Source organism: Abramis brama (assembly GCF_963993115.1).
Source record: "Abramis brama genome assembly, chromosome: 2".
Classification (NCBI taxonomy): domain Eukaryota; kingdom Metazoa; phylum Chordata; class Actinopteri; order Cypriniformes; family Leuciscidae; genus Abramis; species Abramis brama.
In genome coordinates, this window is record NC_139964.1 from 45,765,330 (window position 1) to 45,790,204 (window position 24,875).

Genomic DNA, 24,875 nt, shown 5'->3' on the forward strand with positions numbered 1-24,875 from the left:
GGTCTTCGAGCATGACAACGACCCGAAACACACAGCCAGGGCAACTAAGGAGTGGCTCCGTAAGAAGCATCTCAAGGTCCTGGAGTGGCCTAGCCAGTCTCCAGACCTGAACCCAATAGAAAATCTTTTGAGGGAGCTGAAAGTCTGTATTGCCCAGTGACAGCCCCGAAACCTGAAGGATCTGGAGAAGGTCTGTATGGAGGAGTGGGCCAAAATCCCTGATGCAGTGTGTGCAAACCTGATCAAGAACTACAGGAAACGTATGATCTTTGTAATTGCAAACAAAGGTTTCTGTACCAAATATTACGTTCTGCTTTTCTGATATATCAAATACTTATGTCATGCAATAAAATGCAAATTAATTACTTAAAAATCATACAATGTGATTTTCTGGATTTTTGTTTTAGATTCCGTCACTCACAGTTAAAGAGTACTTATGATAAAAATTACAGACTTCTACATGCTTTGTAAGTGGGAAAACCTGCAAAATCGGCAGTGTATCAAATACTATATATATATATATATATATATATAGATTTAGATTGGATTATGTTGGTAATAGGCACTTACCTAACGCTAAAAGAAGCCCTATTATACACCCGCTGCAATGTAGCGCCAGGCTCAACGCAAGTGTTTTTTGCTAGTTTTAGCCCGACGCAGCTTTAATTTTCACGTCCTGCAACATGTTGTTTAAATAGCAAATGCATTTGCGCCCATTTGTGCGCCCATGGGCGTGCTGGTCTGAAAACGAGGTGTGTTCAGGCGCATTGTTGGCATGTTGCTATTTTGAGGCAACTGAAATAGACTGTGCCATTTACCAACTGAAACCTGGTCTAAAGTCAATGCCGCAATATTTTTTTTGGTTAAGAGAATAGGGACAACCTTTTTAGACCATGCGCCTGGCGTGCCGACCATTTTTCCCGTCGTTAAATTAGCAAAAGTGGATTTGGACATGCGCCCTAACTGCACTTGCGCCGTGCGCTTTAGACCATGCGCTTAGATCGTTAAAATAGGGCCCATAATGATTAAAATGATTAAAATAGGGCCCATAGGGTCTGTAATGATTACTGAGATAGCACATTTGGATGGGACTAAAATCACTGAGAAGCTCTGGTAATGATTACTTTACCCCACAGGGCTCCAGACTGCTACCAATTGCGACCACAACGTTGCCGAGCAGCGAATGCAAACAAAATGAAAGCGGAACAAAAATGCGTTACTCATTTATGCTTCGGACCGTTTATTAGTTTGGACCAATAATAGACAGCAGCGCAGCGCCCCGAACTTGCCAGCCGCGGGTCGAGCTCGATCACGCGACACTGTAAGTAGGAGATCCAGTGAAGAAATCCATTGAATTCGCCTCAGAATTAATAACATCGCTGCGAGATCCAGTGAGAAACATTCCGATTCGGCGCAGAGTTCTTTGTTATAAACCATAGATATCAGATCAAACTGCGCTGACGTGAAAACCAGGAGAAACACTTATAGAAGGGTTTCAGTCCACAAATCAGCAACATTCACCATGGATTTAGCCTGTAGTAACTCTAACCATGACTATATGGTTATACGCTATATATACAATAGTCAAACGCTTACAAGTACTAAACATCTTTTTCCAGCACTTCAAAACTATACATAAAAAAAGATTGTCCTAAAACTAAACATTTTAAGATGTAGGAAAACTCTTATTTAAAAATAAAAAAATAAATTAAATTACCATTGTAAACAGTAGGATGCTTATTGGCTACTTTCACTCCCTAATATAATTTTTTTCACTTGTTTTGCTTTTTAATTAATATTGAGACATTATGAATGATAATACTTAAAGTTAATTTCATCTACACCCTAAATTAAGCTTAGTGCTTTATTGTCAGCCCCATTGCTACCAGATATTTTTTGTAGAACTCAGTGGCTCCGGTGCTGCTGCCCTCAAATGTAAGTCTGGAGCCCTGTGAACTTAAAATAAAACTGCACATTGTAATATCTGTATGTTAAGTCTGTGTTTATTATTAAAGAATTTTAATAGAAGTATTACAGTTATTTTGGGGGAAATTTGAATAATTCTATTGCAAGCTGATTTAAGGCGTGCCCCTAAATTTTCTGCTTGCGCTCCTAAAATTTTCAGTCAGGGGCTACAGCGCTCCTAGTAAAAAAAGTTAGTCTGGAGCCCTGCCCCACCTCTAAAAGTTAAACTAATCCTGTCTCAATAGGGCTTGGGAGTGTAGTCTCCTTTCTTCCCCTTCCACTCCACTTCTTACCACGCCTTTTTCAAAACTGGTGAGACCTAGCCAGCGGTGAAATAGGGCATTTCATGACCCTTTAATTGGTCGACCACATATAGGTGAAAATTTTAATTGCAATACCATACCAAACAGATTTCCCTTTATTAACCAGTAAATAAAATGTAGACTCACACTTAAAATTTTATTCAAGGCCTCTTACCCTTTTAGTTCATCAGCAATGCACATGCCAAACTGTTTGGTTCCCGTTTCCATAGATCTGCGTATCATTAGCCTGTATCGAGGCTCAAAAACATGCAGTGGGCAGGGAATGGTAGGAAATGCCATGGTGCAAACGAAGATGGGCACTTCCTGGTTCAAGCTGAAACAAGAAGAAAGTGCAACACATGAACAAGAGACGATACCAATGTCTTGGCAAGCAATGGAGAACAATTGCGATATATATAACAAATAGCTATGTGATGAATCATTAATTGTTCAGGGTATAAAAAAGATAACAGCCTTTGAGAGGTGGTCAAAACCTAGGTGTGTATGCGTGTGAGTGTGTGTAGACATTACAGCAAAGGTCAGAAAAGTGTTAGGAAAACGTCTCGGTTACGTATGTAACCCTCGTTCCCTGAGTAGGGAACGGAGACGTTACGTCAGTGACGACGAATGGGGTTTTGCTTAGAAAGCCTGTCATCTTCGAGTATATAAAATGAGCCAATGGCAATGAAATGCCATGGGCCTGCGGAATTTGCATAGCGTAACTCCGCCCCACCCTGTGGGTACATAAGGAAGTATGCCGGCAAAATGCAGATATGTCTTCGCTGAGGAGCTGAGACTGAACTCAAGCGTTCCAGCGGTACAGTGGAAGTGGCAGGGAGACGTAACGTCTCCGTTCCCTACTCAGGGAACGAGGGTTACATACGTAACCGAGACGTTCCCTTTCGTGGTCACTACGAGTTATGTCAGTGACGACGAATGGGGTTCCCAGTCTAATCACGCCACCTCGGCTGTCTTCCAGTGCCCTGCGTAAGTCTGGCATGGACGAAGGACTCCTACTTAACACAGGAATACCAAGGTACACTGGGAAGCATATCTCAGTGGAAATATGCAATCAGGCCCAACGCGAAGGGGGGGACTTGGAATACATATATGACCCCGAGGGGCTGCATATGGACAATCACTGGGGTGTCTAGCCACAGGTGGAATATTTCAACCCCAGGGGTGGCAAGGTGGCTTGCTGAGGGAAAGACACATGCTCAGAGAGGCTTACAGTGGAAATACACATGTGGGGGTCGCCCAGAGGGGGAACCATGCACATGGAGGCACCTAGCCAAGCACGAAAGCTGCCGGTGGCATAACTCTGGCATTGACGTCAACAGTGCTGGAGGAACTCAGGGCTTATCAGTCTCACCTGAGGAATATATCGCACGTATCCCGTCCGTGGAGAGGAATGGCGAGCAAGCGAAGACACCTGAGCAGAATCTAATACTGGCTGGTTAGGTGTCGCCAAGCCTGCAGCTCTGCAGATGTCTGTTAGCGAGGCGCCATGTGCTAGAGCCCAAGAGGATGCCACACTCCGGGTGGAGTGGGCTGTCACACCAAGGGGGCATGGTCGACCTTGCTGCTGGTATGCCAAAGCAATGGCGTCCACTATCCAGTGAGACAACCTTTGCTTGGACAGAGCCTTTCCCTTCAGCTTCCCACCATAACAGACAAAGAGCTGGTTTGAGGTCCTGAAACACTGCGTTCTGTCTACATAAGCATGGAGGGCGCGTACTGGACAGAGCAGTGCCAAGGCTGGGTCTGCCTCCTCCGATGGCAGCGCTTGCAGGTTCACCACCTGGTCTCAAAAGGGAGTGGTAGGAACCTTGGGCACATATCCAGGCCGGGGTCTCAGGATCACATGAGAGTTAGCTGGCCCGAATTCCAGGCACGCTTCGTCAACCGAAAATGCCTGCAGGTCCCCTACCCTCTTGATGGAGGCCAATGCAACCAGGAGCGCTGTCTTAATTGACAGGAACTTAAGCTTCACTGATTGCAGAGGCTCAAAGGGAGCACTCTGCAGGGCAGTTAGTACCACTGAAAGGTCCCAAGAGGGAACGAGAGGAGGGCGAGGAGGATTCAGTCTCCTCGCTCCCCTCAGGAACCTGATGATCAGGTCGTGCTTTCCAACGGACTTACAGTCAACTGAGTCATGATGTGCGGCAATGGCGGCAACATACACTTTCAGGGTGGAGGGAGACAGCCTTCGGTCCAACCCTTCTTGCAGGACGGAAAGCACGACACTGATTGGGCATTTCATGGGGTCTTGTTGTTTAGAAGAACACCAGTTGACGAAGAGGTTCCACTTCAACGCATAGGCATGTCTCGTGGACGATGCTCTAGTGGAAGTGATGGTAGCCACCACTGCTGGTGGTAGGGTACTCAAACCTGCCTCGTCCCGTCCAGGAGCCACACGTGGAGGTTCCAAAGATCGGGACGAGGGTGCCATAGGGTGCCCCAACCCTGAGAAAGCAGGTCCTTCCTCATGGGAATTGGCCAGGGAGGTGCTGTCGCGAGGAGTACTAGTTTGGGGAACCAGGTCTGGTTGTGCCAATACAGGGCAACCAAAATGACCTGTTCCTCGTCCTCCCTGATCTTGCGCAAGGTCTGCACAAGAAGGCTCACTGGGGGAAATGCATACTTGCGGAGGCCCCGCGGCCAGCTGTGCGCCAGTGAATCCTTGCCGAGCGTGCCCTCGGTCAGGGAATAAAACAGGTCGCAATGGGACGAGTCGTGGGAGGCAAACAGATCTATCTGTGCGTCCCCGAACTGATCCCAAATCAGCTGAACCGTCTGGGGATGGAGTCTCCATTCCTCAGGGAGAGGCCGAAGCCGAGACAGCTCGTCGGCCGCATGGTTCAGGTCTCCCGGGATATAAATTGCTCGAAGCGACCTCAGATGCTTCTGACTCCATATGAGGAGGCGAGTTGCGACATACGGCGGGAGCGCAGACCACCTTGTCGGTTGATGTACGCTACTGTCGCGGTATTGTCTGATCGGACTAGTACGTGCTGACCCCTGAGCAACGCACAGAAGCGGTGCAGGGCGAGACGTACAGCCAGCAACTCGAGGCAATTGACATGCCAAAGGCACTAGGGTCCTGTCCAGGAGCCCGCGGCAGCATGTCCATTGCACATAGCGCCCCATCCCATGGTGGAGGCATCTGTCGATCGTGAAGCCAAAGCTGAAGCGATCTCATATGAAGCAATCCGAGCGGCGTTACTGCGGCTGCGGATGCCATATGCCCCAGAACCTCTGAAATAATTTCAGTGGAACCGCACTCTTGCCCTCAAATTGACGAAGGCAAGTCAGCAGTGACTGCCCACGCTCGCTCGTAAGCTGCGCGCACATGGCGACCGAGTCGATTTCCATACCGAGAAAGAGATACTCTGTATGGGGCAGAGTTTGCTCTTCTCCCAGTTGACCCGAGATAGTCGTCGAGATAGTTCAGGATGCGAACCCCGTGTTCCCATAGAGGAACAAGGGCTGCCTCGATGACCTTCGTGAAGACGCGAGGAAACAGGGCTAGCCCGAAAGGGAGAACCGCATACTGGTATGCCTGCCCCTCGAAAGCAAACAGTAGGAACGGTCTGTGTCGAGGAAGAATGGAGACATGGAAGTAGGCGTCCTTCAGGTCGATCGCTGCAAACCAATCCTGCGGCCGCACGCATTCGAAAATGCGTTTGACCGTGAGCATCTTGAACGGCATCCTGTGAAGGGAGCGGTTCAAGGCGCGCAGGTCCAGGATCGGTCGTAACCCACCGGATTTCTTTGGTACAATGAAGTAGGGGCTGTAGAAGCCGGACTTCATTTCGGCTGGAGGGACAGTCTCGATCGCACCCTTCGCCAGTAGGTTGGCGACCTCCGCTCTCATGACAGGGGCATTGCCACCGACCATAGTGAAGCGGACTCCCCTGAAGCGGGGAGAAGACCACGCTAACTGAATCGCGTAGCCGAGCCTGATGGTCCTCGCGACCCAGCGGGACAGTCTGGGAAGCTCTAACCAGGCTCCCAAGAACTGTACCAGTGGGGTCATGCGGACCACAGACGTACCCTCGGTGGTGCAGCGAGGCAGAATGACCGGCCCAGGCGTGGGTGGCATAGCGGGCTGTCAGGGCAGGACATGTTTAAGAGCCTCACTCTGCTTCTGGGCAGTCGAGAACTGCTGGGCTGCCCGAAGAGGCCAGCCTGGGATATGGGGGTGTCGAGGAAATGGGTTCACTCAGCCTCCCGCATATCGGCCAGGTTTATATATTCAAATTTATTTATTAGGATAAACCCCTTGAGATGCACCATCTCGTTTTCGAGGGGGTCCTAAAATACATCACAACCATCACAAAAGAACAATAATCAAATAAACAGAAATACAGTTATACATGTCAATATTCAGATAGACAACAAACAAACGCACACAGAACTACAAATACAAGACAAAAAATAAATAAATAAATAAATAAAATATAGCTGCAAGCAGCAATTACCGGGGCCAAGCAGAATAAGACGACAAGACATGCCGACATGTCTGAAAGTGTCAGACCAACTGCAACAATGAGCAATTAAAGACATTAAAGAGGATTATAGGCAAAATGCCTGAAAAATCATAGAAACAGTAAATAGAAACGATGTTTTTATGACCTAAAATGAATTCATAGGGCGCAATAGAATCAGCATGAGCTCATAAATTAGAGGAAAAAGGAATTTTGCTGATTGGCCTTGCGGTTCAAAAGTTATTAGCAAAATAAAAGTGAAATTTGGACAGGTGGTGGCGCTAGAGGGAATGACTTAGAAACACCAAAATTGGTGTATTTAATGTTGGGACTGTCCTCTATCAGAATGTCAAACCGTTAGAACTTTCCCGCAAGTGGTTCTATGGGCTGCCATAGACACCCAGTCGGAAGAAACGGAAGAATAATAATAATAAGAACGGGAACAGATACAATAGGTGCCTACGCACCTTCGGTGCTTGGCCCCTAATAATAAGAACCGGAACAAAAACAATAGGTGCCTCCGCACCTTCGGTGCTTGGCCCCTAAATATAGCTGCAAGCAGCAATTATCGGGGCCAAGCACAATCAGATGACAAGACATGCCAACATTGCTGAAAGTGTCAGACCAACTGCAACAATGAGCAATTAAAGACATTAAAGAGGATTTTAGGCAAAATGCCTGAAAAATCATAGAAACAGTAAATAAAAATATGATTTAATGCATTATCACTTTCGAGCAATAGGTGGCGCAGTTACAAAACTGATGTGATGTGGTCAGAGTGAAGTGACAATGACAAGTAAAAAGTTTGGTGTCAATATGTCAAGGCATTGCAGACATTAAGCCTGAATAATGCTTTTGGCATCATGCCTCAACTTTGCTGCTGCGCTATACAAAAACGGTTTCGTCTAGCGACACGAAATCAATAACTTTTAGTCGGCACGGTCTGGAGATGATACGATTCGATTTTGGTGAAAAACGGACAAACGGTCTAGGAGGAGTTCGAAAAAGTAGGTTTTGAATGAAAATCAAGATGGCGGACAGGAAGTCCGGCCAAATAAGGAAAACTTGGTATCTATGTTCTCGGCTTGACCCAAGGAATCTACTAAGACCAGTGGCATTTCAATAGGCAGATTTATTCAAAAGTTATTAGCATTTTTAGAAATTTTGTTACAACTTTTGACCAAAAGGTTGCGCTGTCTCGAAATATGTTGGGTACTTTCAGGGGATGGTGTTGATGGCACATTCTGAGTTTCATTAAATTACACCAATGCATTTGTTTAGTATAGCATTTTATTTCACAAAACTGTATTGAAGTCAATGGGAATTTCATGTTTTGTTCTATTATAGCGCCACCAAGAGGCTCAGTCCCACCATTTTTTTTATGTGTCCTCAGAGTGAGCCCATACATATGTGTGTCGATTTTGGTGAAAATATCTCAATTCGCTTCAGAGTTATAGACATTTATATGAAAAAACACATAAAAAATGACTGACACATGACTTTGATTGGAATTTACTACCCCTAAACATCAATATTGTTGCATTTGGGCATTGGTGTATAGCTATCGACCTATGTTTCCAAACTTCTGACGGTGGTTTCGTCTCGATCGGACAAACGGTTTCGAAGATATAGCCAAATGTTTTTTAAGCGCTAAATCACAACGCTACACAAACCGTAAGGTGAAACCTAGCATGTTTGGTATCGTAGGACTCGGCAACGATTCAGGAGTCTAATGAGATGAGTTTCGTGAAAATAAGTCGATCACACCCCAAGTTATAAGCATTTGGAAAAAAAAATTCACCACTAGGTGGCGCTGTTTTGAAACTTCTCAGGCTCATTCAGGGCATCGTGCTGATGACCCATACCAAGTTTCGTAAAAATCCGTTCATGCGTTCTTAAAATACAGCATTTTAGCACAAAATTCAAAATGGCTGACAGTCAAAATGGCCGATATGGTAAAATTCGATATCAGTCGACTCGGCATGTCGCCCTGAATCTAACGAGACCAATTTTATGATTTTTGGACAAATTGTTCAGAAGTTATAAGCAAAAATAGCCATTTTTCATATCTCCGGACCAGTAGGTGGCGCTGCGACGAAACGCAGCATGTTGCCTCAGGTCATGCTTGGCATTACATGTACCAAGTTTGGTCTGAATACGATAAACCGTTGCGGAGATACAGCCTTACGACTGTTTTTGCAAGCACTACGTAAAATTTGTTTGTGCGTTTATCGAAAACGGTTTGACGAATCAATTTGAATTCCATAACTTTTTGTCAGCACTGCCTGAAGATGATCTGGTTCAATTTTCGTGCAAATCGGACAAACCGTCTAGGACGAGTTCGAAAAAGTAGGTTTCTCGAATGATTCAAAATGGCGGCCCTATTTTACTACGGAAAATGAAGTCATAGGATGCAATCGAATCGGCATGAGCTCAGGAATCAGAGGAAAAAATAATTTTGTTGATTGGCCTTACATTTCAAAAGTTATTAGCAAAATAAAAGTGAAACTTTGGACAGTTGGTGGCGCTAGAGGGAATGACTTAGAAACACCAAAATTGGTGTATTTAATGTTGGGACTGTCCTCTATCAGAATGTCAAACCAAAACAACTTTCCCGCAATCGGTACTATGGGCTGCCATAGACGCCAAGTCGGAAGAAAAAAAAGAAGAATAATAATAAATATAGCTGCAAGCAGCAATTACCGGGGCCAAGCAGAATTAGACGACAAGACATTTCGACATGTCTGAAAGTGTCAGACCAACTGCAACAATGAGCAATTAAAGACGTTTGAAGAGGATTTTAGGCAAAATGCCTGAAAAATCATAGACACAATAATTAAATATAGCTGCAAGCAGCAATTACCGGGGCCAAGCAGAATAAGACGACAAGACATTTCGACATGTTTGAAAGTGTCAGACCAACTGCAACAATGAGCAATTAAAGACATTTAAAGAGGATTTTAGGCAAAATGGCTGAAAAATCATAGAAACAATAATTAAAAATATGATGTAATGGATTATCACTTTCGACCAATAGGTGGTGCAGTTACAAAACTGATGTGATGTGGTCAGAGTGAAGTGACAATGACACATGCAAAGTTTGGTGTCAATATGTCAAGGCATTGCAGACATAAAGCCTGAATAATGCTTTTAGCATCATGCCTCAAATTTGCTGCTGCGCTATACGAAAACGGTTTCGTCAATCGACACGAAATCCATAACTTTCAGTCGGCACGGTCTGGAGATGATATGATTCGATTTTGGTGAAAATCGGACAAACGGTGTAGGAGGAGTTCGAAAAAGTAGGTTTTTAATGAAAATAGCATTTTATTTCACAAAACTGTATTGAAGTCAATGGGAATTTCATGTTTTGTTCTGTTATAGCGCCACCAAGAGGCTCAGTCCCACAATTTTTTTTACGTGTCCTCAGAGTGAGCCCATACATATGTGTGTCAGTTTTGGTGAAAATATCTCAATTCGCTTTAGAGTTATAGACATTTATATAAAAAAACACGTAAAAAATGACTGACACATGACTTTGTTTGAATTTTACTACCCCTTACTATCAATATTTTCGCATTTGGGCATTGGCGTATAGCTATCGACCTATGTTTCCAAACTTCTGACGGAGGTTTCGTCTCGATCGGACAATCGGTTTCGAAGATATAGCCAAATGTTTTTTAAGCGCTAAATCACAACGCTACACAAACCGTAAGGCGAAACCTAGCATGTTTGGTATCGTAGGACTCGGCAAGGTTTCAGGAGACTAACTAGATGAGTCTCGTGAAAATAAGTCGACCACACCCAAAGTTATAAGCGTTTGAAAAAAAAAATTCACCACTAGGTGGCGCTGTTTCGAAACTTCTCACGCTCCTTCAGGACATTGTGCTGATGACCCATACCAAGTTTCATAAAAATCCGTTCATGCGTTCTTAAAATACAGCATTTTAGCACAAAATTCAAAATGGCCGACAGTCAAAATGGCCGATATGTTAAAATTGGATATCAGTCAACTCGGCATGTCGCCCTGAATCTAACGAGACCAATTTTATGATTTTTGGACAAACCATTCAGAAGTTATAAGCAAAAATAGCCATTTTTCATATCTCCGGACCAGTAGGTGGCGCTGCGCCAAAACGCAGCATGTTGCCTCAGGTCATGCTTGTGAGTACATGTACCAAGTTTGGTCTGAATACGATAAACCGTTGCGGAGATACAGCCTTACAACTGTTTTTCCTAGCGCTACGTAAAATTTGTTTGTGCGTTTATTGAAAATGGTTAAGCGAATCAACTTGAATTCCATAACTTTTGGTCAGCACGGCCTGAAGATGATCTGGTTCAATTTTCATGCAAATCGGACAAACCGTCTAGGACGAGTTCGAAAAAGTAGGTTTTTCGAAAACTTCAAAATGGCAGCCATATTTTTATGACGGAAAATGACTTCATAGGGTGCAATCGAATCGTCATGAGCTCAGGAATAAGAGTAAAAAAGGATTTTACTGATTGGCCTTACGGTTCAAAAGTTATTAGCAAAATGAAAGTGAAATTTTGGACAGGTGGTGGCGCTAGAGGGAATGACTTAGAAACACCAAAATTGGTGTATTTAATGTTGGCACTGTCCTCTATCAGAATGTCAAATCAAAACAACTTTCCCGCAATCGGCTCTATGGGCTGCCATAGACGCCAAGTCGGAAGAAAAAGAAGAATAAATATAGCTGCAAGCAGCAATTACCGGGGCCAAGCAGAATAAGACGACAAGACATGCCAACATGTCTGAAAGTGTCAGACCAACTGCAACAATGAGCAATTAAAGACATTTAAAGAGGATTTTAGGCGAAATGGCTGAAAAATCATGTAAAAAGTGATTCAAAATATGATTTAATGGATTGTCACTTTTGACCAAAAGGTGGCGCTGTTACGAAATTGATGTGGTGTGGTCAGAGTAAGGAGACAGTGACACATACAAAGTTTTGTGTCAATATGTCGAGGCATTGCAGATATAAAGCCTGAATAGTCATTTTGGCATCATGCCTCAACTTTGCTGCTGTGCTATACGAAAACGGTTTCATCAATCGACACGAAATCCATAACTTTTTGTCGGCACAGTCTGGAGATGATACGATTCGATTTTGGTGAAAATCGGACAAACGGTCTAGGAGGAGTTCGAAAAAGTAGGTTTTGAATGAAAATCAAGATGGCGGACAGGAAGTTTGGCCAAATAAGGAAAACTTGGTATCTATGTTCTCGGCTTGACCCAAGGAATCTATTAAGACCAGTGGCATTTCAATAGCCAGATGTATTCAAAAGTTATTAGCCTTTTTGGAAATTTTGTTATAACTTTTGACCACTAGGTGGCGCTGTCTTGAAATATTTTGGTTGCCTTCAGGGGATGGTGCTGATGACACAATCTGAGTTTCGTAATATTACACCAATGCATTTGTTTAGTATAGCATTTTATTTCACAAAACTGTATTGAAGTCAATGGGAATTTCATATTTTGTTCAATTATAGCGCCACCAAGAGGCTCAGTCCCACAATTTTTTTTACGTGTCCTCAGAGTGAGCCCATACATATGTGTGTCAATTTTGGTGAAAATATCTCAATTCGCTTCGGAGTTATAGACATTTATATGAAAAAACACGAAAAAAATGACTGACACATGACTTTGATTGGAAATTAGTACCCCTAAACATCAATATTTTCGCATTTGGGCATTGGCGTATAGCTATCGACCTATGTTTCCAAACTTCTGACGGTGGTTTCGTCTCGATCGGACTAGCGGTTTCAAAGATATAGCCAAATGTTTTTTAAGCGCTAAATCACAATGCTACACAAACCATAAGGCGAAACCTAACATGTTTGGTATCGTTGGACTCGGCAACGATTCAGGAGTCTAAAGAGATGAGTCCTGTGAAAATAAGTCGACCACACCCAAAGTTATAAGCATTTGGAAGCATTTGGGGAAAAAAATTCACCACTAGATGGCACTGTTTCGAAACTTCTCAGGCTCCTTCAGGACATCGTGCTGATGACCCATACCGAGTTTCGTAACGATAGGTTCATGCATTCCTAAAATACAGCATTTTAGCACATAATTCAAAATGGCCGACAGCCAAAATGGCTGATTGGGGAAAATTGGACATCAGTCGACTCAGCATGACGCCCTGAATCTAACGAGACCACTTTTATGATTTTTGGACAAACCATTCAGAAGTTATAAGCAAAAATAGCCATTTTTCATATCTCCGGACCAGTAGGTGGCACTGTGCCGAAACGCAGCATGTTGCCTCAGGTCATGCTTGTGATGAGATGTACCAAGTTTGGTCTGAATATGATAAAGTGTTGAGGAGATACTGGCTTGTGTCTGTTTTTGCAAGCGCTAGGTAAAATTTGTTTGCGCGGTATTCGAGAACGGTTTGATGAATCAACACGAATTCCATAAATTTTTGTCGGCACTACCTGAAGATGATCTGGTTCAATTTTCGTGCAAATCGGACAAACCGTCTAGGACGAGTTCGAAAAAGTAGCTTTTTTTGAAAATTCAAGATGGCGGCCATATTTTTATGACGGCAAATGACGTCATAGGGTGCAATCGAATCGCCATGAGCTCAGGAATCAGAGGAAAAAAGAATTTCGCTGATTGGCCTTACGGTTCAAAAGTTATTAGCAAAATAAAAGTGAAACTTTGGACAGGTGGTGGCGCTAGAGGGAATGACTTAGAAACACCAAAATTGGTGTATTTAATGTTGAGACGGTCCTCTATCAGAATGTCAAACCAAAACAACTTTCCCGCAATCGGTTCTATGGGCTGCCATAGACTCCCATGGCGGAAGAATAATAATAATAATAATAATAATAAATATAGCTGCAAGCAGCAATTATCGGGGCCAAGCGCAAGCAGATGACAAGACATGCCAACATGGCTGAAGGTGTCAGACCAACTGCAACAATGAGCAATTAAAGACATTTAAAGAGGATTTTAGGCGAAATGGCTGAAAAATCATATAAAAAGTAATTCAAAATATGATTTAATGGATTATCACTTTCGACCAATAGGTGGAGCAGTTACAAAACTGATGTGATGTGGTCAGAGTGAAGTGACAATGACACATACAAAGTTTGGTGTCAATATGTCAAGGAATTGCAGAGATAAAGCCTGAATAGTGCTTTTAGCATCATGCCTCACATTTGCTGCTGCCCAATACGAAAACGGTTTTGTCTATCGACACGAAATCCATAACTTTTAGTCGGCACAGTCTGGAGATGATACGATTCGATTTTGGTGAAAATCGGACAAACGGTCTAGGAGGAGTTCGAAAAAGTAGGTTTTGACTTGAAATCAAGATGGCGGACAGGAAGTTCGGCCAAATAAGGAAAACTTGGTATCTATGTTCTCGGCTTGACCCAAGGAATCTATTAAGACCAGTGGCGTTTCAATAGCCAGATTTATTCAAAAGTTATTATCAGTTTTGTAAATTTTGTTATAACTTTTGACCACTAGGTGGCGCTGTTTCTAAATATTTTGGGTACCTTCAGGGGATGGTGCAGATGGCACATTCTGAGTTTTGTAATATTACACCAATGCATTTGTTTAGTATAGCATTTTATTTCACAAAACTGTATTGAAGTCAATGGGAATTTCATGTTTTGTACTATTATAGCGCCACCAAGAGGCTCATTCCCACCATTTTTTTTATGTGTCCTCAGAGTGAGCCCATACATATGTGTGTTGATTTTGGTGAAAATATCTCAATTCGCTTCGGAGTTATAGACATTTATATGAAAAAACACATAAAAAATGACTGACACATGACTTTGATTGGAATTTACTACCCCTAAACATCAATATTTTCGCATTTGGGCATTGGCATTTAGCTATCGACCTATGTTTCCAAACTTCTGACGGTGGTTTCGTCTCGATCGGACAAGCGGTTTCGAAGATATAGCCTAATGTTTTTTAAGCGCTAAATCACAACGCTACACAAACCGTAAGGCGAAACCTAGCATGTTTGGTATCGTTGGACTCGGCAACGATTCAGGAGTCTAATGAGATGAGTTTCGTGAAAATAAGTCGACCACACCCAAAGTTATAAGCATTTGGAAAAAAAAAAATCACCACTAGGTGGCGCTGTTTCGAAACTTCTCACTCTTCTTCAGGACATCGTGCTGATGACCCATACCAAGATTCGTAACAATCCGTTCATGCGTTGTTAAAATACAGCATTTTAGCACAAAATTCAAAATGGCCGACAGTCAAAATGGCCGATATGGCAAAATTGGATATCAGTCGACTTGGCATGTCGTCCTGAATCTAACGAGACCAATTTTATGATTTTTGGACAAACTGTTCAGAAGTTATAAGCAAAAATAGCCATTTTTCATATCTCCGGACCAGTAGGTGGCGCTGCGCCGAAACGCAGCATGTTGCCTCAGGTCATGCTTGTGATGACTTGTACCAAGTTTGGTCTGAATACGATAAAGCGCTGCGGAGATACAGCCTTACGACTGTTTTTGCAGCCGCTACGTAAAATTTGTTCGAGCGTTTATCGAAAACGGTTTGACGAATCAATTTGAATTCCATAACTTTTTGTCAGCACTGCCTGAAGATGATCTGGTTCAATTTTCGTGCAAATCGGACAAACCGTCTAGGACGAGTTCGAAAAAGTAGCTTTTTCGGAAAATTCAAAATGGCGGCCATGTTTATATGCCGGAAAATGACGACATAGGGTGTAATCGAATCGGCATGAGCTCAGGAATCAGAAGAAAAAAGATTTTTGCTGTTTGGCCTTACGGTTCAAAAATTATTAACAAAATAAAAGTGAAACTTTGGACAGGTGGTGGCGCTAGAGGGAATGACTTAGAAACACCAAAATTGGTGTATTTAATGTTGGGACTGTCCTCTATCAGAATGTCAAACCAAAACAACTTTCCCGCAATCGGTTCTATGGGCTGCCATAGACTCCCATGGCGGAAGAATAATAATAATAAGAAATGGAACAGATACAATAGGTGCCTCCGCACCTTCGGTGCTTGGCCCCTAATAATAATAAGAAACGGAACAGATACAATAGGTGCCTCCGCACCTTCGGTGCTTGGCCCCTAAATAATAAGAAACGGAACAGATACAATAGGTGCCTCCGCACCTTCGGTGCTTGGCCCCTAAATATAGCTGCAAGCAGCAATTACCGGGGCCAAGCACAATCAGATGACAAGACATGCCAACATTGCTGAAAGTGTCAGACCAATGAGCAATTAAAGACATTAAAGAGGATTTTAGGCAAAATGCCTGAAAAATCATAGAAACAGTGAAGAAAAATATGATTTAATGGACTATCACTTTCGACCAATAGGTGGCGCAGTTACAAAACTGATGTGATGTGGTCAGAGTGAAGTGACAATGACACATACAAAGTTTGGTGTTAATATGTCAAGGCATTGCAGAGATAAAGCCTGAATAGTCATTTTGGCATCATGCCTCAGCTTTGCTGCTGTGCTATACGAAAACGGTTTCATCAATCGACACGAAATCCATAACTTTTTGTCGGCACAGTCTGGAGATGATACGATTCGATTTTGGTGAAAATCGGACAAACGGTCTAGGAGGAGTTCGAAAAAGTAGGTTTTGAATGAAAATCAAGATGGCGGACAGGAAGTTTGGCCAAATAAGGAAAACTTGGTATCTATGTTCTCGGCTTGACCCAAGGAATCTATTAAGACCCGTGGCATTTCAATAGCCAGATTTATTCAAAAGTTATTAGCCTTTTTGGAAATGTTGTTATAACTTTTGACCACTAGGTGGCGCTGTCTTGAAATATTTTGGTTGCCTTCAGGGGATGGTGCTGATGACACAATCTGAGTTTCGTAATATTACACCAATGCATTTGTTTAGTATAGCATTTTATTTCACAAAACTGTATTGAAGTCAATGGGAATTTCATATTTTGTTCAATTATAGCGCCACCAAGAGGCTCAGTCCCACAATTTTTTTTACGTGTCCTCAGAGTGAGCCCATACATATGTGTGTCAATTTTGGTGAAAATATCTCAATTCGCTTCGGAGTTATAGACATTTATATGAAAAAACACGAAAAAAATGACTGACACATGACTTTGATTGGAAATTAGTACCCCTAAACATCAATATTTTCGCATTTGGGCATTGGTGTATAGCTATCGACCTATGTTTCCAAACTTCTGACGGTGGTTTCGTCTCGATCGGACTAGCGGTTTCAAAGATATAGCCAAATGTTTTTTAAGCGCTAAATCACAACGCTACACAAACCGTAAGGCGAAACCTAGCATGTTTGGTATCGTAGGACTCGGCAACGATTCAGGAGTCTAAAAAGATGAGTTTCCTGAAAATAAGTTGACCACACCCAAAGTTATAAGCATTTGAAAAAAAAAATTCACCACTAGGTGGCGCTGTTTCGAAACTTCTCAGGCTCATTCAGGGCATTGTGCTGATGACCCATACCACGTTTCGTAACAATCCGTTCATGCGTTCATAAAATACAGAATTTTAGCACAAAATTCAAAATGGCCGACAGCCAAAATGACCGATATGGTCAAATTGGATATCAGTCGACTCGGCATGTTGCCCTGAATCTAACGAGACCAATTTTATGATTTTTGGACAAACTGTTCAGAAGTTATAAGCAAAAATAGCCATTTTTCATATCTCCGGACCAGTAGGTGGCGCTGCGCTGAAACACAGCATGTTGCCTCAGGTCATGCTTGTGAGTACAAGTACCAAGTTTGGTCTGAATACGATAAACCGTTGCGGAGATACGGCCTTACGACTGTTTTTGCTAGCGCTACGTAAAATATATTCGTGCGTTTATCGAAAACGGTTTGACAAATCAATTTGAATTCCATAACTTTTTGTCAGCACTACCTGAAGATGATCTGGTTCAATTTTCGTGCAAATCGGACAAACCGTCTAGGACGAGTTCGAAAAAGTAGCTTTTTTTGAAAATTCAAGATGGCGGCCATATTTTTATGACGGAAAATGACGTCATAGGGTGCAATCGAATCGCCATGAGCTCAGAAATCAGAGGAAAAAATAATTTTGTTGATTGGCCTTACATTTCAAAAGTTATTAGCAAAATAAATGTGAAACTTTGGACAGTTGGTGGCGCTAGAGGGAATGACTTAGAAACACCAAAATTGGTGTATTTAATGTTGGGACTGTCCTCTATCAGAATGTCAAACCAAAACAACTTTCCCGCAATCGGTACTATGGGCTGCCATAGACGCCAAGTCGGAAGAAAAAAAAGAAGAATAATAATAATAAGAACGGGAACAGATACAATAGGTGCCTCCGCACCTTCGGTGCTTGGCCCCTAATAATAAGAACCGGAACAAACACAATAGGTGCCTCCGCACCTTCGGTGCTTGGCCCCTAATAATAATAAGAACGGGAACGAAAACAATAGGTGCCTCCGCACCTTCGGTGCTTGGCCCCTAAATATAGCTGCAAGCAGCAATTACCGGGGCCAAGCAGAATAAGACGACAAGACATGCCAACATGTCTGAAAGTGTCAGACCAACTGCAACAATGAGCAATTAAAGACATTTAAAGAGGATTTTAGGCGAAATGGCTGAAAAATCATGTAAAAAGTGATTCAAAATATGATTTAATGGATTGTCACTTTTGACCAAAAGGTGGCTCTGTTACGAAATTGATGTGGTGTGGTCAGAGTAAGGAGACAGTGACACATACAAAGTTTTGTGTCAATATGTCGAGGCATTGCAGATATAAAGCCTGAATAGTCATTTTGGCATCATGCCTCAACTTTGCTGCTGTGCTATACAAAAACGGTTTCATCAATCGACACGAAATCCATAACTTTTTGTCGGCACAGTCTGGAGATGATACGATTCGATTTTGGTGAAAATCGGACAAACGGTCTAGGAGGAGTTCGAAAAAGTAGGTTTTGAATGAAAATCAAGATGGCGGACAGGAAGTTTGGCCAAATAAGGAAAACTTGGTATCTATGTTCTCGGCTTGACCCAAGGAATCTATTAAGACCCGTGGCATTTCAATAGCCAGATTTATTCAAAAGTTATTAGCCTTTTTGGAAATTTTGTTATAACTTTTGACCACTAGGTGGCGCTGTCTTGAAATATTTTGGTTGCCTTCAGGGGATGGTGCTGATGACACAATCTGAGTTTCGTAATATTACACCAATGCATTTGTTTAGTATAGCATTTTATTTCACAAAACTGTATTGAAGTCAATGGGAATTTCATATTTTGTTCAATTATAGCGCCACCAAGAGGCTCAGTCCCACAATTTTTTTTACGTGTCCTCAGAGTGAGCCCATACATATGTGTGTCAATTTTGGTGAAAATATCTCAATTCGCTTCGGAGTTATAGACATTTATATGAAAAAACACGAAAAAAATGACTGACACATGACTTTGATTGGAAATTAGTACCCCTAAACATCAATATTTTCGCATTTGGGCATTGGCGTATAGCTATCGACCTATGTTTCCAAACTTCTGACGGTGGTTTCGTCTCGATCGGACTAGCGGTTTCAAAGATATAGCCAAATGTTTTTTAAGCGCTAAATCACAACGCTACACAAACCGTAAGGCGAAACCTAGCATGTTTGGTATCGTAGGACTCGGCAACGATTCAGGAGTCTAAAAAGATGAGTTTCGTGAAAATAAGTCGACCACACCCAAAGTTATAAGCATTTGAAAAAAAAAATTCACCACTAGGTGGCGCTGTTTCGAAACTTCTCAGGCTCATTCAGGGCATCGTGCTGATGACCCATACCACGTTTCGTAACAATCCGTTCATGCGTTCATAAAATACAGAATTTTAGCACAAAATTCAAAATGGCCGACAGCCAAAATGACCGATATGGCAAAATTGGATATCAGTCGACTCGGCATGTTGCCCTGAATCTAACGAGACCAATTGTATGATTTTTGGACAAACTGTTCAGAAGTTATAAGCAAAAATAGCCATTTTTCATATCTCCGGACCAGTAGGTGGCGCTGCGCCGAAACACAGCATGTAGCCTCAGGTCATGCTTGTGAGTACAATTACCAAGTTTGGTCTGAATACGATAAACCGTTGCGGAGATACGGCCTTACGACTGTTTTTGCTAGCGCTACGTAAAATGTATTCGTGCGTTTATCGAAAACGGTTTGACGAATCCATTTGAATTCCATAACTTTTTGTCAGCACTACCTGAAGATGATCTGGTTCAATTTTCGTGCAAATCGGACAAACCGTCTAGGACGAGTTCGAAAAAGTAGCTTTTTTTGAAAATTCAAGATGGCGGCCATATTTTTATGACGGCAAATGACGTCATAGGGTGCAATCGAATCGCCATGAGCTCAGGAATCAGAGGAAAAAAGAATTTCGCTGATTGACCTTACGGTTCAAAAGTTATTAGCAAAATAAAAGTGAAACTTTGGACAGGTGGTGGCGCTAGAGGGAATGACTTAGAAACACCAAAATTGGTGTATTTAATGTTGAGACGGTCCTCTATCAGAATGTCAAACCAAAACAACTTTCCCGCAATCGGTTCTATGGGCTGCCATAGACTCCCATGGCGGAAGAAGAAGAAGAAGAAGAAATATAGCTGCAAGCAGCAATTACCGGGGCCAAGCAGAATAAGACGACAAGACATGCCAACATGTCTGAAAGTGTCAGACCAACTGCAACAATGAGCAATTAAAGACATTTAAAGAGGATTTTAGGCGAAATGGCTGAAAAATCATGTAAAAAGTGATTCAAAATATGATTTAATGGATTGTCACTTTTGACCAAAAGGTGGCGCTGTTACGAAATTGATGTGGTGTGGTCAGAGTAAGGAGACAGTGACACATACAAAGTTTTGTGTCAATATGTCGAGGCATTGCAGATATAAAGCCTGAATAGTCATTTTGGCATCATGCCTCAACTTTGCTGCTGTGCTATACGAAAACGGTTTCATCAATCGACACGAAATCCATAACTTTTTGTCGGCACAGTCTGGAGATGATACGATTCGATTTTGGTGAAAATCGGACAAACGGTCTAGGAGGAGTTCGAAAAAGTAGGTTTTGAATGAAAATCAAGATGGCGGACAGGAAGTTTGGCCAAATAAGGAAAACTTGGTATCTATGTTCTCGGCTTGACCCAAGGAATCTATTAAGACCCGTGGCATTTCAATAGCCAGATTTATTCAAAAGTTATTAGCCTTTTTGGAAATTTTGTTATAACTTTTGACCACTAGGTGGCGCTGTCTTGAAATATTTTGGTTGCCTTCAGGGGATGGTGCTGATGACACAATCTGAGTTTCGTAATATTACACCAATGCATTTGTTTAGTATAGCATTTTATTTCACAAAACTGTATTGAAGTCAATGGGAATTTCATATTTTGTTCAATTATAGCGCCACCAAGAGGCTCAGTCCCACAATTTTTTTTACGTGTCCTCAGAGTGAGCCCATACATATGTGTGTCAATTTTGGTGAAAATATCTCAATTCGCTTCGGAGTTATAGACATTTATATGAAAAAACACGAAAAAAATGACTGACACATGACTTTGATTGGAAATTAGTACCCCTAAACATCAATATTTTCGCATTTGGGCATTGGTGTATAGCTATCGACCTATGTTTCCAAACTTCTGAAGGTGGTTTCGTCTCGATCGGACTAGCGGTTTCAAAGATATAGCCAAATGTTTTTTAAGCGCTAAATCACAACGCTACACAAACCGTAAGGCGAAACCTAGCATGTTTGGTATCGTAGGACTCGGCAAGGTTTCAGGAGACTAACTAGATGAGTCTCGTGAAAATAAGTCGACCACACCCAAAGTTATAAGCGTTTGAAAAAAAAAAATCACCACTAGGTGGCGCTGTTTCGAAACTTCTCACGCTCCTTCAGGACATTGTGCTGATGACCCATACCAAGTTTCATAACAATCCGTTCATGCGTTCTTAAAATACAGCATTTTAGCACAAAATTCAAAATGGCCGACAGTCAAAATGGCCGATATGGTAAAATTGGATATCAGTCAACTCGGCATGCCGCCCTGAATCTAATGAGACCAATTTTATGATTTTTGGACAAACCATTCAGAAGTTATAAGCAAAAATAGCCATTTTTCATATCTCCGGACCAGTAGGTGGCGCTGCGCCGAAACGCAGCATGTTGCCTCAGGTCATGCTTGTGAGTACATGTACCAAGTTTGGTCTGAATACGATAAACCGTTGCGGAGATACAGCCTTACAACTGTTTTTCCTAGCGCTACGTAAAATTTGTTTGTGCGTTTATTGAAAATGGTTAAGCGAATCAACTTGAATTCCATAACTTTTGGTCAGCACGGCCTGAAGATGATCTGGTTCAATTTTCATGCAAATCGGACAAACCGTCTAGGACGAGTTCGAAAAAGTAGGTTTTTCGAAAACTTCAAAATGGCAGCCATATTTTTATGACGGAAAATTACTTCATAGGGTGCAATCGAATCGTCATGAGCTCAGGAATAAGAGTAAAAAAGGATTTTACTGATTGGCCTTACGGTTCAAAAGTTATTAGCAAAATGAAAGTGAAATTTTGGACAGGTGGTGGCGCTAGAGGGAATGACTTAGAAACACCAAAATTGGTGTATTTAATGTTGGCACTGTCCTCTATCAGAATGTCAAATCAAAACAACTTTCCCGCAATCGGCTCTATGGGCTGCCATAGACGCCAAGTCGGAAGAAAAAGAAGAATAATAATAAGAACGGGAACAGATACAATAGGTGCCTCCGCACCTTCGGTGCTTGGCCCCTAATAATAATAAGAACGGGAACAGATACAATAGGTGCCTCCGCACCTTCGGTGCTTGGCCCCTAATAATAATAATAATAATAAGAAACGGAACAGATACAATAGGTGCCTCCGCACCTTCGGTGCTTGGCCCCTAATAATAAGAAACCGAACGGATACAATAGGTGCCTCCGCACCTTCGGTGCTTGGCCCCTAATAATATAGCTGCAAGCAGCCATTACCGGGGCCAAGCAGAATAAGACGACAAGACATGCCAACATGTCTGAAAGTGTCAGACCAACTGCAGCGATGAGCAATTAAAGACATTTAAAGAGGATTTTAGGCAAAATGCCTGAAAAATCATAGAAACAATAATTAAAAATATGATTTAATGGATTATCACTTTCGACCAATAGGTGGCGCAGTTACAAAACTGATGTGATGTGGTCAGAGTGAAGTGACAATGAGACATGCAAAGTTTGGTGTCAATATGTCAAGGCATTGCAGAGATAAAGCCTGAATAGTCCTTTTGGCATCATGCCTCAACTTTGCTGCTGCGGTAAACGAAAACGGTTTCGTCAATCGACACGAAATCCATAACTTTTAGTCGGCACGGTCTGGAGATGATACGATTCGATTTTGGTGAAAATCGGACAAACGGTCTAGGAGGAGTTCGAAAAAGTAGGTTTTGAATGAAAATCAAGATGGCGGACAGGAAGTTTGGCCAAATAAGGTAAACTTGATATCTATGTTCTCGGCTTGACCCAAGGAATCTAATAAGACCAGTGGAATTTCAATAGGCAGATTTATTCAAAAGTAATTAACCTTTTTGGAAATTTTGTTATAACTTTTGACCACTAGGTGGCGCTGTCTCGAAATATTTTGAGTACCTTCAGGGGATGGTGCTGATGGCACATTCTGAGTTTCGTAATATTACACCAATGCATTTGTTAAGTATAGCATTTTATTTCACAAAACTGTATTAAAGTCAATGGGAATTTCATGTTTTGTTCTATTATAGCGCCACCAAGAGGCTCAGTCCCACCATTTTTTGTATGTGTCCTCAGAGTGAGCCTATACATATGTGTGTCGATTTCGGTGAAAATATCTCAATTTGCTTCGGAGTTATAGACATTTATATGAAAAAACACATAAAAAATGACTGACACATGACTTTGATTGGAATTTACTACCCCTAAACATCAATATTTTCGCATTTGGGCATTGGCATATAGCTATCGACCTATGTTTCCAAACTTCTGACGGTGGTTTCGTCTCGATTGCACAAACGGTTTCGAAGATATAGCCAAATGTTTTTTAAGCGCTAAATCACAACGCTACACAAACCGTAAGGCGAAACCTAGCATGTTTGGTATCGTGGGACTCGGCAACGATTCAGGAGTCTAATGAGATGAGATTCGTGAAAATAAGTCGATCACATCCAAAGTTATAAGCATTTGGAAAAAAAAATTCACCACTAGGTGGCGCTGTTTCGAAACTTCTCACGCTCCTTCAGGACATCGTGCTGATGACCCATACCAAGTTTCATAACAATTCGTTCATGCGTTCTTAAAATACAGCATTTTAGCACAAAATTCAAAATGGCCGACAGTCAAAATGGCCGATATGGTAAAATTGGATATCAGTCGACTCGGCATGTTGCCCTGAATCTAACAAGACCAATTTTATAAATTTTGGACAAACTGTTAAGAAGTTATAAGCAAAAATAGCCATTTTTCATATCTCCGGACCAGTAGGTGGCGCTGTGCCGAAACGCAGCATGTTGCCTCAGGATATGCTTGTGATGACATGTACCAAGTTTGGTCTGAATATGATAAAGCATTGCGGAGATACAGCCTTACGACTGTTTTTGCAAGCGCTATGTAAAATTTGATCGAGCGTTTATCGAAAACGGTTTGACAAATCAATTTGAATTCCATAACGTTTTGTCAGCACTGCCTGAAGATGATCTGGTTCAATTTTCGTGGAAATCGGACAAACCGTCTAGGACGAGTTCGAAAAAGTAGGTTTATCGAAAAATTCAAGATGCCCGCCATATTTTTATGACGGAAAATGACGTCATAGGGTGCAATCGAACTGGCATGAGCTCACGAATCAGAGGAAAAAAGAATTTTGTTGATTGGCCTTACGGTTCAAAAGTTATTAGCAAAATATTAGTGAAATTTTGGACAGGTGGTGGCGCTAGAGGGAATGACTTAGACACACCAAAACTGGTGTATTTAATGTTGGGACTGTCCTCTATCAGAATGTCAAACCATTACAACTTTCCCGCAATCGGTTCTATGGGCTGCCATAGACTCCCAGTCGGAAGAAACGGAAGAATAATAATAACTAGAATG

General features: G+C 42.1%; 1 protein-coding gene across 1 annotated transcript in view; it reads right to left on the reverse strand.

Moving 5' to 3' along the window:
• The window catches only part of lonrf2 (LON peptidase N-terminal domain and ring finger 2), a 195,351-nt gene that overhangs the window by 19,596 nt on the left and 150,880 nt on the right, over nucleotides 1–24,875 (reverse strand). The window contains exon 9 of the mRNA XM_084107169.1: nucleotides 2,443–2,601. Within this exon, the coding sequence (XP_083963295.1) occupies nucleotides 2,443–2,601 (159 nt within the window). The remainder of the gene's footprint in view (nucleotides 1–2,442; nucleotides 2,602–24,875) is intronic.